This window comes from Aspergillus lentulus (genome assembly GCF_001445615.1).
Source record: "Aspergillus lentulus DNA, contig: Alt16, strain: IFM 54703, whole genome shotgun sequence".
NCBI lineage: Eukaryota > Fungi > Ascomycota > Eurotiomycetes > Eurotiales > Aspergillaceae > Aspergillus > Aspergillus lentulus.
In genome coordinates, this window is record NW_028322113.1 from 4,360,285 (window position 1) to 4,376,000 (window position 15,716).

General features: G+C 49.9%; 7 protein-coding genes across 7 annotated transcripts; 4 read left to right on the forward strand and 3 right to left on the reverse strand.

Annotated features, from left to right (window-relative positions):
- Positions 1 to 280: 280 nt before the first annotated feature.
- On the forward strand, positions 281 to 1,317 carry ALT_8873 (thioesterase family protein; the record flags this gene model as incomplete). The annotated part of the gene is made up of 3 exons (XM_089600487.1): positions 281 to 413; positions 471 to 997; positions 1,057 to 1,317. The coding sequence occupies 3 exons, from the start codon at positions 281 to 283 to the stop codon at positions 1,315 to 1,317; spliced, it is 921 nt and encodes a 306-aa protein (XP_089455380.1).
- A 574-nt stretch (positions 1,318 to 1,891) lies between these two features.
- On the reverse strand, positions 1,892 to 2,721 carry ALT_8874 (uncharacterized protein; the record flags this gene model as incomplete). Its single annotated transcript, XM_033558652.2, has 2 exons — positions 1,892 to 2,596; positions 2,647 to 2,721. 2 exons carry the CDS (start codon positions 2,719 to 2,721, stop codon positions 1,892 to 1,894), a joined length of 780 nt encoding a protein of 259 aa, XP_033414543.2.
- Positions 2,722 to 4,043: 1,322 nt separating this feature from the next.
- ALT_8875 (uncharacterized protein) lies at positions 4,044 to 4,846 on the forward strand (the record flags this gene model as incomplete). Its single annotated transcript, XM_033558653.1, has 3 exons — positions 4,044 to 4,079; positions 4,137 to 4,203; positions 4,272 to 4,846. The coding sequence occupies 3 exons, from the start codon at positions 4,044 to 4,046 to the stop codon at positions 4,844 to 4,846; spliced, it is 678 nt and encodes a 225-aa protein (XP_033414544.1).
- Positions 4,847 to 5,359: 513 nt separating this feature from the next.
- ALT_8876 (uncharacterized protein) lies at positions 5,360 to 5,824 on the reverse strand (the record flags this gene model as incomplete). The annotated part of the gene is made up of 3 exons (XM_033558654.1): positions 5,360 to 5,589; positions 5,666 to 5,738; positions 5,789 to 5,824. The coding sequence occupies 3 exons, from the start codon at positions 5,822 to 5,824 to the stop codon at positions 5,360 to 5,362; spliced, it is 339 nt and encodes a 112-aa protein (XP_033414545.1).
- Positions 5,825 to 9,013: 3,189 nt separating this feature from the next.
- Positions 9,014 to 9,394, forward strand: ALT_8877 (CVNH domain-containing protein; the record flags this gene model as incomplete). The annotated part of the gene is made up of 2 exons (XM_033558655.2): positions 9,014 to 9,146; positions 9,207 to 9,394. The coding sequence occupies 2 exons, from the start codon at positions 9,014 to 9,016 to the stop codon at positions 9,392 to 9,394; spliced, it is 321 nt and encodes a 106-aa protein (XP_033414546.2).
- Positions 9,395 to 9,943: 549 nt separating this feature from the next.
- ALT_8878 (uncharacterized protein) lies at positions 9,944 to 12,058 on the reverse strand (the record flags this gene model as incomplete). Its single annotated transcript, XM_033558656.2, has 1 exon — positions 9,944 to 12,058. One exon carries the CDS (start codon positions 12,056 to 12,058, stop codon positions 9,944 to 9,946), a length of 2,115 nt encoding a protein of 704 aa, XP_033414547.2.
- Positions 12,059 to 12,919: 861 nt separating this feature from the next.
- abp2 (putative ARS binding protein Abp2) lies at positions 12,920 to 15,316 on the forward strand (the record flags this gene model as incomplete). The annotated part of the gene is made up of 2 exons (XM_033558657.2): positions 12,920 to 13,567; positions 13,622 to 15,316. The coding sequence occupies 2 exons, from the start codon at positions 12,920 to 12,922 to the stop codon at positions 15,314 to 15,316; spliced, it is 2,343 nt and encodes a 780-aa protein (XP_033414548.2).
- Between the last annotated feature and the right edge of the window lie 400 nt (positions 15,317 to 15,716).

Genomic DNA, 15,716 nt, shown 5'->3' on the forward strand with positions numbered 1-15,716 from the left:
CTGGTGTCTAATAGACCCCTGTCTATACACCTATGTCGTTATTTGCGGCGCAACAGTTCCTCGGAGTACTAATATTGGTAGACTGAGAAAAGGAGGACGGTCAAACTTGGTTTTGCATTCTAGTCATTAAATGCTGGAGGAATTTTGAGGGGTGGATAACTGACATAACCAACACTCGATTACTCTGGAGTCTCACACTGCTGAGACCATACATACCTGGAGACACCCCTGGTCATTGAATCTCCCCCGCTTCTCGGCGGTTGTTGTCTTGCTTGTACTTATGGAATCGCGACCTTCTTCCTCCCCGTTACTGGAAGCGGCCTCTGCCGTCTCTCAGGATGAAGGAAACCCCCACCGGTTCCTGGCCAGTATCTCCCAGGATTGGACTACCCAGCAGTACGTTTACCGGACTTGTGCCGTGATGAACGATCTCAGCAGCTCAGAAGCTGACTAGACTAGCTCCGTGCTAGGGGGTTTCCTGCACGCGTTGATGCTGTCCGCCGCGAAGAAGTTTATCGTTGCGGAGCTGGGCGATGGACGGTTTCCCGACCCAGTGCATGCATTCGTGCAGTTCCTCAGCATTGTTCCTCCTGGTCCGGTCTCGATCACTTGTAACCTCTTGCGTGTTTCTACACGGCAGTGTGTGGTCAACGTGGAACTGGTACGCTCTCCTAATACACTGTGGAAGAAGCCGGAACTTCCGGCTACTGTCGGCATCTTCACATACGGTGACCTATCCAAGGAAAGAGGTCTGTCACAGACAAGCGACCCTGCTTTGAGGATCCCTACTCCTCTGCGTGAGACAGAGTGCGTCACAATCGATGACCCAGTAGTTGATTCGACTCCCGTCACACGGAAACTGCACTGGGTAGCGCCGAGGTCGGCAAACGGGCTCTGGGGTCATCGATTGGGAGGACATCACCGCGAGGTCTGGTTATCCTTCCGCGATGGGTCGAAGATCTCCGACTTTCTGCATCTAGCCTTGCTGTCAGATATGGTGAGCGCACACGGAATCTACCACCCGTTCTGAAAAAGCTGACCAATTGACTCGAACAGCCCCTTCAGCCTGCCGCAACCCACCAACTAGGCTTCTACAACCGCTACGCACTGTCCACGCTCTGCATTTCCGTGGAGTTCAAGCGACGGCCCGATCCGTCCACGCAGTGGGTGATGATCCGCTCGAACTCGCACATGGTGTCCAATGGCCGCTATGATATAAACCTTCAGATACTGGCGGAGAACGGCGATATCCTGGCTCTGAGCAATCATGTCCTGTACATCTCAGAGCTACGTCCACAAAAAGGGGCGAAGATGTAGCCCGGAATTCTTTGGCTTGGATGCAGATTTGTCTCACCTTTTGCCTTTGTTTCTAGTTGCCACGCTATATATACATAATTACAGGAAGAGCCTGTTATCCAGCACAAAGAATCCACCCCTGTCCTAATTCCTCCAATCCACCGTTCTAGTTATCCGGACGTCAAACCGGCTGCTCTGAGGTTGTCTAGCACATTTCTCCTCTATATTACTCTCCTTACGGCATAATCTCCATTGAGAAATTTAATAGGGCTTAGGGCTAGGGCCAATTCTTTTAATGAAAGACAAGTACTACCAAGAACAGACTTGAAACATCATACTGAGGACGGACTTTTCTTTGAACTAATGCATGCACATAACGGCAAAAGTACGATGTACCGGCATAACTTCTTCTTGTATGACTCCTCTTGTTGTGACATGTCACATCTTTCCCTGCTTCCGCCCACCTAATGTACCCTCATCACGCATAGTAGAGCTCTAGCCGTCCATCCGTCAATCCAGTTCGTATTTTCCATTTTCTTCCAGTTACTTGAGTTTGGTCACTGATCAGCCGCTCCAGCCGCTATCCAGCCAGTACTCACGCAGCCCCACCGTAGATATCATCCATGTCGTATCCGCCATGGCCGTGAAAGTACAAACCCGCCATGTCGAACTCATCATGTTCAATCGCAGGCACATCGATATCCCCGCCAGCAACATGACCGATCGCCCGACCTTCCTGCTTGACATCGCCGCCAAACGCAGACGAGAAACTCTCAGCAGCATCCTCCATCTTCATCGAGGCAATTGAAGCAGACGACGCAGTGGGCGTACTCGCACCCGTCAGATCATGCACGACCGCCGAATTACCCACCAGCCCAGTGAGTATTTCCGCAGCCTCACTCTTCACCTTCTTGTCTTCCTCGGAGAGCCCGTCATCGAGGAAGATCGCCTCCATGAACGACATGCCGCTGCCGTTGTTGCTGCTGCCACCTCTTCCCTGGCCCCGTTTAGTCGGGGTCGAGAGCACCTGGCTGATGGTGCTCTTTCTACTTCTCCCGGTAGAAGAAGAGGGCTTAGTGATCCCGCCGCGTGGTCCGCGCGGGGTTCGCGGCGTGACGCTGCTGCTGCTGCTGCCGCCGCCGGTGGTGCCGTTCCGCCCGCGCGGTAGCTCGGTGATGCCTCTGCTGAGCGCGTCGGCTTTGACTTCGTCGGCCATTTTGCGGTAGCGGCGGAAGCGGCCCTCAATGGCGTCGTAGGTGGCACCCTGGCCGAAGAGGGTGGCCATTGCTTGGTATTCGAGCTGCGTGTAGTGAGCGTGGTGTTTTGTGCTGGGGGTGAGGAGGGAAGAACCTTTAGGCCTGGATGAGCTGCGATGAGCACGGCGATCAGACGGTCGGTGGACTCGTTGGCTTTCCAATTGACCATTTTGCGAGGATTTTTAGAAGAGATTCGGGGGTTGGTAGTGGTACTTGTAGTCAAGGGGTGGTTGGAAGGAATAGCGGTGCAGACTGCTTGGATTTAGGTAAAGTAAATGACATCGATGTAGCCCAGGGACATTTATAGGGATTGTGAGGGAAGTGTGTTTCTGGAGATGGCAATATGTGGTGGTAGGAATCACAGAAGAGACCTAAAGTTCGAGTGGTCAGCCACAGCCTTCACTCTGATTTATATGTGTACTGATTGGGAGGTTAGAGGGAAGGGCATAATTACAACACAGAACACTGGGAATCTCTGTCAAAAGTTCCAGGTTGTACCAAAGATGCAGACTGGAGATAGTCTGTGAATGTCAAGGTTGAGTACAGGTACTAGTTGAAGTGAATGATCAGAGCAGTAAGGAGGGAAAAAGAGCAACAGGCAGAAACTTAGACATACAATCTTTAAACCCACAAGAAAAAAGACAAAACTGCTACAATCTGCGTTGGATATTGTAGTTCTCGAGACTTTGTGACTGCGCGTTGGCAACACATCCTTGAACTTAAACCAATGGCGATCCCCGACAATTGACCAAACATACGAGCAGGAAGAAAGCATCAAACATCCGATGCAGATAATCTAACGCCATCACTCATACTAGATGCTTGGATAGTTGATAGATCCATCAGACAGACAGAGATGCAGGAACATCCTGGACAGCGATGATGTAAAGTTGGAAGGATTTTGACGATGACTTGTAGACTCGAGGAATTGGTCTGGATTGTATCCCTACACCGCTTGTCTGCCGTAAGAAAGTAAAGTGACAGATGGATGATGCTATACCTTTTGTATAAGTGATATGGTGGGGATACAGCAGGTTGTGGAAGATGACAACTCTGGCATACAAAATAGGTGGGAGGGGTGTCAGATGCTCCTCCAGACTGTCACCCTCCTAGAGTTCTGGATGAGGGAATTACAACAACGCCAGTGAGATGTGGGTGATCTTGTGCTTGGATCTGTGGAATATTCACTGCCAGAGCTATAGAGTCACACTAACAGAGAAGAGAAAAGCCTGAGACCTGCTTCTTCCTCCTCTTCTCCTCTTGGTACTCCTCTGCAACACATCCATCACCTCTTCATCTTCTGTACTCTTCTCACCTTGACCTGCCTTGATAGCTACTTTCTCTACCTGTTCTCAGCTTTATCCTTACTTGCCTCTACTCTTCATATCTCAGCTACTTCTTGATCATACTCTCCAGCTACTTACTTACCCTCTTCTTCCACTCTGTTAAACACCATACTTCAACTCCCTACATATCACTCTTAACTGCACGATGCCTATGCGCTGGACTCCCGAAAATGATCAGCTGGTGAGTACACTCTCCTCACTATGGAAACCAAGACTGACACCATGGCTCAAACATAAGCTTTTGCTGAAAATACTTGAAACTCACGACCTCTCCGTTGACACCAACAAGGTTGCCTCTGCCTGGCGTATGTCCCTCCCCTCTCCAAGTCCTCTAGTCTAAACATTATATATGGCAATCACTAACACTAAGCAGCTGGCACTGACGATAATGAGAAGCCGACTCCACGTGCCATCAGAGAGCGTCTCGTCAAAATGCGCCAAATCGTAAAGGCTTCTGGCAGCGACGGCTTCACCATTGGCGGCAGCGAGACTTCCACCCCCAAGAAGGCCAAAAAGACCGCTACTCCCATTAAGACCCCTGGTTCCAAGCGGAAGCGCGGTGGTAAAGCCGGTACCATTGCTGATGCCAACGAGAATGCCACTTCTCTTAAAAACGAGGAGAATGCAATCAGTCCTGTCAAGATGGAAACTGCTGAGGACGAGATCGACACGCCTACCAAGAAGAAGCCGCTGCACCCCACTCTTTCAGGAAACCAAGCCCAGATCCAGAGCGGCTTTGTGAAGACCGAGGGATCTGACCAAGCCGTCTTTGATATTCTGAGCACTCCTACCAAGCGTTCCCGCAAGGCGAGCGTTCTTCCTGCGGGTATGGTCAGTTACGACGGCGACGAGCAGGGAGAAGATGATCCCGAGAGCTCTGCTTCGGAATTCCTTCCTGACGAGGCGGGTGTCAAAATGGAAGATATGGACATGATGAACTTCGCTTGATTTGATGCTGCTGGGCTCCGTGGGGTTCTGGTTCTTGTAGCTGGGAGTTAGTTGCTGGTTTGAAAATTGCGCAGGCAACACGGCCTACTTATTCTTTCTGTATCTAAGGTTGTGACAAGCATGCAATGCAATCTGTGATATTATTGCCAAAGACCACAAACAAGTCATTCCTACAATACTGCACCAGTAAATGCAAAGGACCCTGTTACAGAACCCAGCTACAAGGGCATAATCCAGCTGCATTTACAGACCAGCACGATACGCCTATACCGTGTTGCCTACGCTCAGGACCTACAGGAAGGCGCATCAACTCGGCATAGCATTTCAATTAAACCCAAGCCGTATTCCTGAACGACTGTCCTAATAAGCCAGTGCCACAGGCACAGTCTAAGTCTGTGTGGGCCACCATACCCATAAACCCCAGCTACAAAACCAGAACACAACGCAGTAACACAGGCAAGAAAGAAACCCTCATGCTCAGGGAACTGATGCATAGAAGCGAATCAGAGAAGCTCAAGCGCTGTCGACAGCAGATCCGTTCTCCTCTTTCTTAGCCTTCTTAGCTTTCTTGGGACTGCCCTTGTCCTCCTCTGCGTCATAACCGTTAGTGTCCTTCTTTGGGCGGCCGCGCTTGCGTTTCTCCGGAGTAGCAGGAGTAGAGGAGTCCCCGTTGACAGCGCTTCCAGCCCTAGGATCCATTTTGAGACGTTGGATTCTACGCTGGATAGCAATGGTAGTGCAATCTGTGTTCATTCGTGTCAACGAACTCTGCTTCTTAATAGTGCCTGTAGCTAAGCTATGATTTGTGTGGGTACCGACCTGGTCCCATGTGTTTGGCAAGGTCTTCGTAGTCAAGCTTGATGTTGCTGGTCATGAAGATTCTGAGGAGAAGCTGTTCTTGTCAGTCTTGGTGTTATTTGAATGTGTTAAAATGAGGCGCACCTTGGCATCAGCCTCGTGGTCCCAAGTCATAGGCATTATGACAGTTGTTTTGGAGGTTTACGGGAATAGGTTGCGGTGTAAGATGAGGTTGAGGGTAAATCAAAGTAAAGCTTAGTCGAAGGACTGGTCGATGGACTTGGATACGTAGAGTAAGAAGAGGCCTTGAGAGACGACAGGTGGATGTAGAGTAAAACAATGATGGTGTAATGAGAAGAAGAGAAGAGGGGAGATTGAAAGAGCTGGGGTTGTTTGTCTGTGTTGCTATAGCTGTGGGCTGTGGCTAACGAGGACCTGAAGCGGAACCGGGGCTGAGTAGCTATTATACCTAGAACAGCAACACAAAGGCCTATTCAAGCAGACGGGGCAACCACTGGACTTAGAATGATTGCGTTTTACCAAGCTGAAGGTTGATTGAGAGTGCTGAGAGGTCACACTGCCGAGCCAGAGGCGATACAACTGGACATAAGCCTTAGGCTAGAGGTTGGCGTGTTTTGGTTCTACTCGCAGTACAGTCAACTGTGAAGAGCTATGGAGACAATGCCTCTGTTCAGATTTAAAGCACTTTTGAAGAGTTCGGTATATTGAGATGTCAAAAGCTGACCCCACCACTATCTAGCACACTTGAATCTAAATTTGTTTTGTTGTATGCTTCAAGACGGTAGGATAAGTAGCCATTGTATAATAACTCTATTCTGGCTTTCTTCTGCATCTTCAGATCGTCAAATTGCCGGAATACTCGACCGAGGGCGATATAGAGCTCTGCATCAGCGAGTCTACGCATGTCAGTGTGACAAGTTGTGATTCAAATATGATTCAAGTCAATACGTACTGCATCCCAACACATTGCCGCGGGCCCTTGCCAAACGAAAAGAGGTGCTTTTCGAGGGCACTATGTGTGGCAGGGTACTGCCAGCGCGCCAGATCAACTGTCTCTGCGTTCGGAAATATTTCGATGCACCATCCACAAGCTCTGCTGTCAGGCGTTCATATATCTGTGGATTGGTGACGACATTATAAGCTGCAATTGTCGTTGCGTTTACCTGTTGTATCAGCGGCGGCGGCAATGAGGACATAGGCATCGTCACTGAGTTGCTCGACTGTGGGCACTTTGTATCCTTCTGTGTCGTCTGGTCGAAGGAGTTGGTGGAAGACTATCTTTCGTCAGACTTTATCACCTTTTTCCACGGCCTCCTTGTCTTTCAGGATCTGGCGCTTGCAACGCTGAACAGAATCATATCAATCTTGATTACCGACCAAACAGGGTTATAAACTAGTGTTTCTTGCCTCAAGACACATCATCATTCTTGACAGTGACTTGCTCCCCAACTTGGCGAGCCAGAATGGAGTCTGGATAGCCAGATCTCGCATGGAAGGAAATTCCTGGAAGAACCACAATGTGGGACCTTGTCACGGAGCATCCTGAATATCTCAACGCCAAAGTTCTTCTCGTTCAACCAGTCATAACAATCATCGAACGCATAGTCGTTGAGGACGTCAAGGGAAACTGCCCGAAATCCACAGAGCAGGTCAATATATGTGGTACACTCGAACGCTGATCGCATGCGATTTATCAACTTTGGACCTTTTCCTGCACGACGTCTTCTATCTCGAAGACCATTTTCCGCGAAAAGAAAGGATTCAAAGCTGCTCGTCTGACCCAATGGATGTTGCTATCGGGAACTGTCAACATGGGATTATCTTAGCCCAAGGCACGGTAGAAGGCTGGACTTTCGCCGGACTGAGATCCAAACTTACAAGCATGAACCATGCACGGAAACGGACATTGCATGAGCTTGCATAAGGTTGTCGAAGAATGTTCATTAAGTCGACCAACAGCCATAGGACTCAAGTATCACTATCAGTCCATCCCGAGCTACCTTACAGAATCACGGATATATATTCCGTCGTGTTTCCCCTTAGTCATCGGTTCTTAAAGATGCAGCCCCTTTCTACTTTCTGGAAGTCATTGATCAGGCGTTGAAAAGGCAACATTAGAGTCGACTGGGTTTTGCTTGAAGGACTTCAAGGGAATAATCGGCTGACTTCGACCTAACCTGCTCACTGGAAAACCATGTAGTGATACCTTGTCAGCTTCACCACAGCATAAGGTCTAGCAATAATCTGCGCTTTGGATTCATATGTCTTGAATTAACTTCTGAGACCTCTGGTTTCTCGAGTACCAACAACATTTTACGAAAAATATCTGGGTTGTTGGGGGTTTTTAGTCTTCACTTCTCTCTTTCTCGTTCTCTCTCTCGATAATTTGGATTTGTAGCGATATCTCACCCGTTCCCTAACCCCTGAGCGAACCAACAACACTGTTACACAGCACCGAGAAAGCGATGCAGAAGATCTAATGCAGTGGTACTCAAAGACATGTCGAGAGCATTGTTCATCCCTTATCGCGCGTACCCCTCCGTACCCCTCATTTCTCTGGACATGTTTCGGAGTTGACCATTTGCTTCAGTGGCACATGGAAGGAGCCATATCGCCATTCCTTCTACCACCGCACCATACTTATCCACCGAAGTAACAATCGGCAGCACCATCGGCACTACAGACGTCGCCTACATTCAGGTCCTCATCCTGTTGTGGTCTGCTGCGCGCAACAGTCCACACGACAATATGCGACGGCGAAAAAGCGAACTACAACAACATAACCTCATAAACGACATGCATACTGCACTCTGCCATGATGGGACCACTTCCTGCCTCATCTACTGACTTTCTGAGGGAAAATTGAGAACAGCGGGGTCAGAATGAGACAGAATGAATACCCCTCAGGATCCACCGCTCAAGTGCGCCAAGCGCCTCGATAGCAGCACAAGTGGAGACGACTCTCAGCAGCAATATGGCGGTGACTACATGTTGCAGTACAATTGTGGCTGGTGTAAAATACTGTTGCCTAAGATTTTCGCAGCTCAGGCGAAAAGAGGATATGTCCGCACAGAGCCAGGGACGCTGTTCGCTGCTCAATGTCGCAGCTGCCACAATGGTACCCACTAGAGTTCAAAAATGCGCGATATGGGAACAAATAGGGCAAGGCCAGGTGGTTAGCTGATCCGTCGTGCTATAAACTGTATGGGCAAGGGCCCACATTTTCAGGACGGTGATGGTATAAATGTGAAGCTGTTTCCCGCGAAGGAGTGCAGATACTAATTATCTTTTCAGATCAATCAGTGCCATTCCCTCCAAGAGACCTCCTTGACTATCTTTACATTCAAAATGAGCTTCCACCTCTCCGCTGTAGACATCCGTATCGAGGATGGCCATGTACTCGTTGCTCGACTCCGCAGAGCCGATGGTGAACTGCAAGACGCCTCGATTGACCTAGACAACTGCCTCGGGAACGACAACGGTACTTCCACCTTCTATGAAATGAACCAGATGCAGAAAGCCAGATGACTGATTGATGCAGGTCGTTTTCAATGGGACGGTGTCGGCTTCTCTCATTCTGCCGAGGATGTTCACTTCGCTATCGAAGGAGACGGCGAGGTTCCCGTCCTCCGGGCTCGGTTGGCCAATGCGGACGGCGAGTTCCAAAGTGCTGACGTGAATCTGTCTGAGCGTATCGAAAATATCGATGGCCAATTCGTATTCCAGTGATTGAGAGTGAGTTCATGCATGGCTCAGCAGACCGGTTCAGCAGATTTAACATGGTTTGAAATAGTCACGGCGGAGTCTGCGCACATTGTTAATAAGATGATGAGTCCAAGGCACTGTATATGAGTTTATGAATTGTTTATCCAGGTGACGCTGTAGGGTGCTTCTAACCACCACCTCGGAGATAGCTCCCGCAAGGGGCGAGCGTAGTTTCCCATTGGAGAATGTCCCATGTTCCAGTAAGAGCACAAGATATTGGGGAACAGTCATTTTTAGAGAGAAGAAATTCAGAATCATGAAGCACCAGGGTATGCCACTCAATGCGCCCATACCGTTGACCATTGTAATAACCATCTTTAACCCTGTAACCCAACACCTTACCAAGAACGCCACCTTACGGCGCTCCAACTCGTAGAATAACGCGATGAAGGCGCAACCGTCAAATCAATCAAGCACCTGTATCAGAACTTGCGCGAAAAAGAGACCATCCAGCACCAGAACAAAGGGGAAATAACGTAGAGATGAAAGGCAAAGAACCCGAAGACGGTGATATTACCATGCATGCCCTGCCGCACTAGCGTCGAAGTCGTTACCATTCCAGTCTTCGTCGCCACTAAGCTCGTCATCAAGAAAATCTTGTTCATTGAATTGCAGTTCAGTCGGGCGCAAATTGTCAATTCTGACCATGACAATATCGCACATGCCTTGGATAAAAAGGTCTCCATCGCCACCATTCGACGCTCGGTCTGGTGCGCTCAATTCCATATTATCTTCAGTTTCTGAATGCTTGCGTTTCGCAAGGCGAGCGCTTTTGCGCTTGGACGGCGTCGACAGGCCGCTATGATGTGCTTCAGACTGAGTGGCAGCGTCATTTTGGTCAAGCTGAGGGGTTCCCTTACGGAGGCTGCGAAGATCAGGATTCGGAGGAGGACTCCTTCGCAAGAACACCCTCTCCATTCTTCCAATCCATTTCTCTCTGAAAGATGCGCGGTCACGCCATCCGATCTTCAAAATGGCGCTGATGATTAAACGGCGTAAGCTTCGAAGTTCCCTTGCGGAATCGATAAGAGACGTGAAGAATACCTCAGCTGTCGTGTCGTCCCATTTTCGCAATTGTATCAGCTCAATATCTTGCAATGTGGTGGGCCAGGTTGGCACCTCAGAGGGACCAAGCAACTCGCGAAAATGTGGCTCCACGTCGTGATAACTGGACCAGTCATGCATAGATATGTCCATCTTGAACCTTTCAAGAACCTGGCAATACTCCGCTAGTCCTACAACAAATGACATACTTAAATGCCTGTTGTGACTAAGATTGAGTTCCCGAAGATGCTGCCCATGAGCAGCGAGAAATGCACTGAGATTTGAGGTGGTTACTTCGTCGCAGTTGTTGATGGTGAGGGACGTAAGTGCCGAGGGCATATTGAGGAGAAGATGCTCGTTGACAATCGAGCACTCGGAAAATTCCAGCCGACGCAGATATGGAAGTTCCTTAATCGCAGTAGCGAGAATCACCTCCCGCTCGTTGGATGGCTCTGCACTTCCACCGTGATCAATATCTTCTGAAGCGACATGCAACAATCGTAACTCGCGCAAGCCCCGGAACGCGCGGTCATAATGTTTGCCGAGAAGGAAGGGAATCAGTTGCTTCGCTTCCATAAACCGGCTGTTCCAATCCCAGCTGCGCAGGTGTATCAAGCTCGCATTCATCGATTCGAATAGACTCTCGGGATAGACCCATTTAGACCGTTGTATCTGCCATGGAGCGAGACCCACAATGAAGTCATCTTTGTGATACAGCCGCACTTTCTTTACTTGAGGTGTCTTTTCGATAAGCCTAGGGAGTTCAAAATAACCGAGCGTTGGTCCGCTTTTGTGGAGCAACAGGGTCTCCACGTCGACGTGCAACTCTTGGATCTTATTTCTATAGTTGGTTGAAAGTGTCTCCTGCGGCTGGCATAGCAGATTGAGCAGAGCATGGCATTTAATAGGTATCAGAGGCGGAGAATGGTAGAGAGCTGACAATGCTGGCTCATGAAAAGCGCGGCACAACAAGGCAACGCTCACAAGCCATTGCGTCGAACTGTTTCTAGTTGCCGTCTTCTCATCCATGAGAGGAAACGATGCACGGAAGAAGATGTCAAACAATATGTGGTACGGAAGGGAGTGCCAGGGTGGTATGACTCCAGAGCCGACCGGGAACATGTCATCTGCCTGAACTTTTGGACGCTTGTTTAGAGGTCTACCCAATTCCAGGCGGTTCTTGGCAGGGGGCCTTTTGGACCTTCTAGTCTGGGACCTGGTTTTCACCGTGCGATTGCGTCTAGGCCGGGAAGATGTGCCATTGCTAGTAGATTGGGGAAACGGATAGGTGTATCGAGTTGGAGCTTCAACGGGCACGACGGCTGAAGGGTCCTCGTCAGAAGATCGCTCAAAGTCATCATCTGTAGATTCCTCGCGATAAGAGACAGGGGCTCTGTTTGCACTGCGTGGACGCAGCGAAAGCGACATTCGTCTAGATCGTTCCTGATCAGAGTCGGTGTCTTCATCAAGCCGATCATCTGAACTGCTATCCTCAAGATATGATTGCACACGGGTACGACTAGTACGAATAGGACGAGACAAGCTAGATGTCCTCTGACGGGATGAGCGCATTGAGGAAGACATGATAGTGTAGAGTAGTAATTCGCCCTAACTTCAGATAGAAGGCCGGGACGGCAGCAGATAACACATCGCCCACCTGCCCGTTAGGTCCTCAACACCGGAAGGTCAAATACCACTGAAAACGCAGGGGCTAGCATCATGCGTTACTAGACTGGACGCCAACAGTGGAAATAATTGAATGAGCGATGATTGAATGAGATGGACTAGGAAGGCCTCAAGTGGGCTGAGACGAAGAGAGGAAACGATGAGGTCAGTCGGTGTTGCCGTTCGATTATCGCCCTTGCAGAGGTTTATCGATAAGAGAAAATCGGTACATTCTTCATGCCTGAGGCCATAATCGGTCAAATGTGGCCTAGTGGCACATGTGACAGCAGCCAAAGGGCCCAGGCACCCACTCCCCCGCCCCCAAGGCCACCATGCTAGCCCCAGACGGGTAACAAGCAGAATCCCGAAATAGAAACAGTCAGCGGCCTCTCTTTTAAGGCGCGAGTCGTCCAGCCACTCCATCTCTCCTCTTCCCCCCCCGTTCCAGGTCGGAACGATGGCGTTTATATGTCCAGACTTGAAATCTTCATCTCGTCGATATCAATGCTGAGTATATATCTGTAAATTGTTCGCTCCTTTTTGACATATAAGGCAGCATATTTATGCGCTCGCTCTGGGCTGGTCCCTGAGCTACAGAATTCGACATCATAGCATTTAGCGCTGAATTATTCGCATTTGAGCTTTGGCATTTTGGGTGGATCTACTACCAATGCAAATGACTCCGGGCTGTCTATCCATACTCAGATCCACTTTAACCGTTCAGAATTCGGAACCAACAAGTCCTTGTTTCCGTTCGTCTCGATTTGTTGATTACTAGCAATGGAAAGCTCTTTCACCAGTGTGATACCACAGTCGGAACCGAATGACATTGGAGGAACACCGGTGGTTATCCAGCAGTATGCAAGATACTCGTCTACGTTGGAGCCAGGGTTACAGAGTGGCTCTTCGTTAGGGAGCGCGCGCAGTCGGTTAGGAGCGTCAAAGTCTCCTCCCCTACATCGCAAAGCGACTCCTCGCAGTCTGCAATCTTCCCCTACTGGTCTACGGCCAGTTATGCCTGCGACGTCGGCTACGCGCTCAGGACCGTCGATGTCTCCTCCACTTTATGATACCGTTCGCCAGCGACAGGCTAGGGACCCAATGGATCAGGCAGTCTCGCGGGGCTTGCCCTCTCGCGATATTAGAGATGAAACTATCGACGACGCTTACGTGACGTTCATTCTTTATTGTAACCCAAACGTTCCAATGTCCGCAGACACCACCGAGCTTCGAAAGACTTTCCGATCTCCGCCCAGAAGCGATGGCAAAAGCTTCAGCATCTTCACCCTCTGGGAGCTTATTCGGAAGCTGGACAATAAGGAGCTGAAAACATGGATTCAGTTGGCAATTGAGCTAGGCGTGGAACCCCCTTCAGCGGAGAAGAAGCAAAGTACGCAAAAGGTTCAGCAATATGCGGTGCGACTCAAGGTTCGTAAAGTTGCGCTCGGCCAAAGATGTCGCGAAGATGCTAATATCTAATAGCGTTGGATGCGCGCAATGCACGTGGACGCCTTTTTCGAATACTGTCTTGGCCATCCTCATCCGTACTACACCCAGCTTCCGGCCTCTAACGCCGCGGTCAGTGACACTCGCGACGGCGTACCGCTAGAAGAAGACCTTGCCTTGCGTGCGCTTGTCCCTGAGTGGAAACCGAAACGTGGGCGCAAACGGGCCGACGAAAGGGAGCACGCTAACGAGAAGCCGGCGAAACGACCTCAGCTGGATACTTCCGTGGGGGTATTGCAGGCGGGTTCATTTGCAGATCAGTCTGCAACATTTCCGCAGAGCGCCATCCCATTCAGTGCTTTTCCTGACAACGATCCATGGATGACAGCTGCATCATCATTCCCAGCTGATGGCTCTACAGACAACCAGCAAGGCCAAGAGCTTCGGTGGAGGCCTCTAGAGCGAGACGCATCGCCTGCTGGATATCCACAGTCAGCGATCATTCCACGAGGGCATCATCCGTCAGAAGTTCTTCTGCCAACGGCAGAGCCACGCTCGGCGATCGATCCGTCCTCTGGTGAAAAGTCGCGATCTCGGAGGCGGCATGGCCCAGCGGTTTCTTCTGCCTGGCCTAACAGCAATGCATCGATCACTGGGAAGACTCGGGGTAGGCCTCCGCAGAGAGGCGTTGTCTCTGGTCCATTCTCCACGTTTCCCGTGAATCCTAGTCGGACTGATTCCAGGCAAAGTCAGGGTCCGGGGTCAAGATCTTCGCCTGCTATTGTGGTAGAGCAGAATTCCACAACTCGCGCAGACTCCCAGTATCAACAGTCGCCCACTCCTTTCCCTCATGCGACTGCCAGACCAAACAAGCTTCAGTTACAAGTTCCACAACACTTAGGCGGACCTGTCCGCCTTGCCACACCACCGACGCTAATGGTCAATGGAATGAGTACTCCGTCTGCCTCCCTTAAGGTGGAACCTAGTCATCGGAACGGCTCTACCGCTCACCCAGGTAACTTTTTCGGCGGAAGTACTGTACAACATGTCATGCCGCATACGAATCCCAATTCTTCGTCTGATAACAACGCGACCTTGGACATTAGCCTTGACGATGTTGCCCGTGTCCTCTCGGACGAGCTACTCCGCGCAAAGCTCACAGGCAGAGCAGTACCTCTGAGCGCTGAGGAGGCTCGTGCCTTGGCATTCTCCATCCTGAGGCGTTTGAGTGCTAATTACATACGACTTCCCTCGGGGCTGTCGGCTCTTGCGTCAGCTCTTTACCTTGGGCTTGGAGCGCATTTTGGCTTTACCAACCCCGTCCCGAGCTCCATGACGGTGAATGTTGAAAGAGTGCCCTTAGCTGCTGGGGAAGGTCCAACGATGGCGGCCGATAGGACGTCGTCCAATTTCGTCTATACGATTTCCCATGAATACAGACACGGTTCTCAGTTCTCCACAAAGGTCGTCTACAGCGATACCGGCATCTCGAATATAGGTGTTGGTAAACCTGAGGGATCGTCACGAATGACGGAGGATATGGACAACAGCGTTATTGAACTTGACAGTATGACCGATGCGGAATACGAAATCGATGGTGCAGAAAGCACCGTGTCTGAAATGACGTGGAAACAGCGTTACATGAAATTGCGAGCACAGATGCAGAAACGGGAGCGGTCGCTGTCCCAATACAAACGCAAGATTCTCGAGTCTGTGATGGCAGACATATAAATACGCCAATTGGCTTGCCCGATTCTGAGTCGGCTTGCGCCAGCGCGATGTTAATTCGTCTGCATATATTATCTGAATACTTAATGATACCCTTGGTTTTACTTTTTGATGCCACCTGGCGTTTGTTTCCAAATCGATACTTTGACATGTTATGGTGTCATCTGCAGTAGTCGCGATCTTGTGGCGCTGGGTTTTGAAGTTCGATTTGTGTTATAGATACCCCTTGTGCAAATGAAATGCTTAAGATTAGACACAAAACTTTTCACCTCCGCGTAGAACATATGAAAGCATAATTAGGGCTTTGTATTCGGTGATCTGAACAACTTGCGCGATGAAATATGACTTAATGCGAAACACCAACTTGGAAGTCACAACTGAATCAAAAGGTCAATAGAAGAAA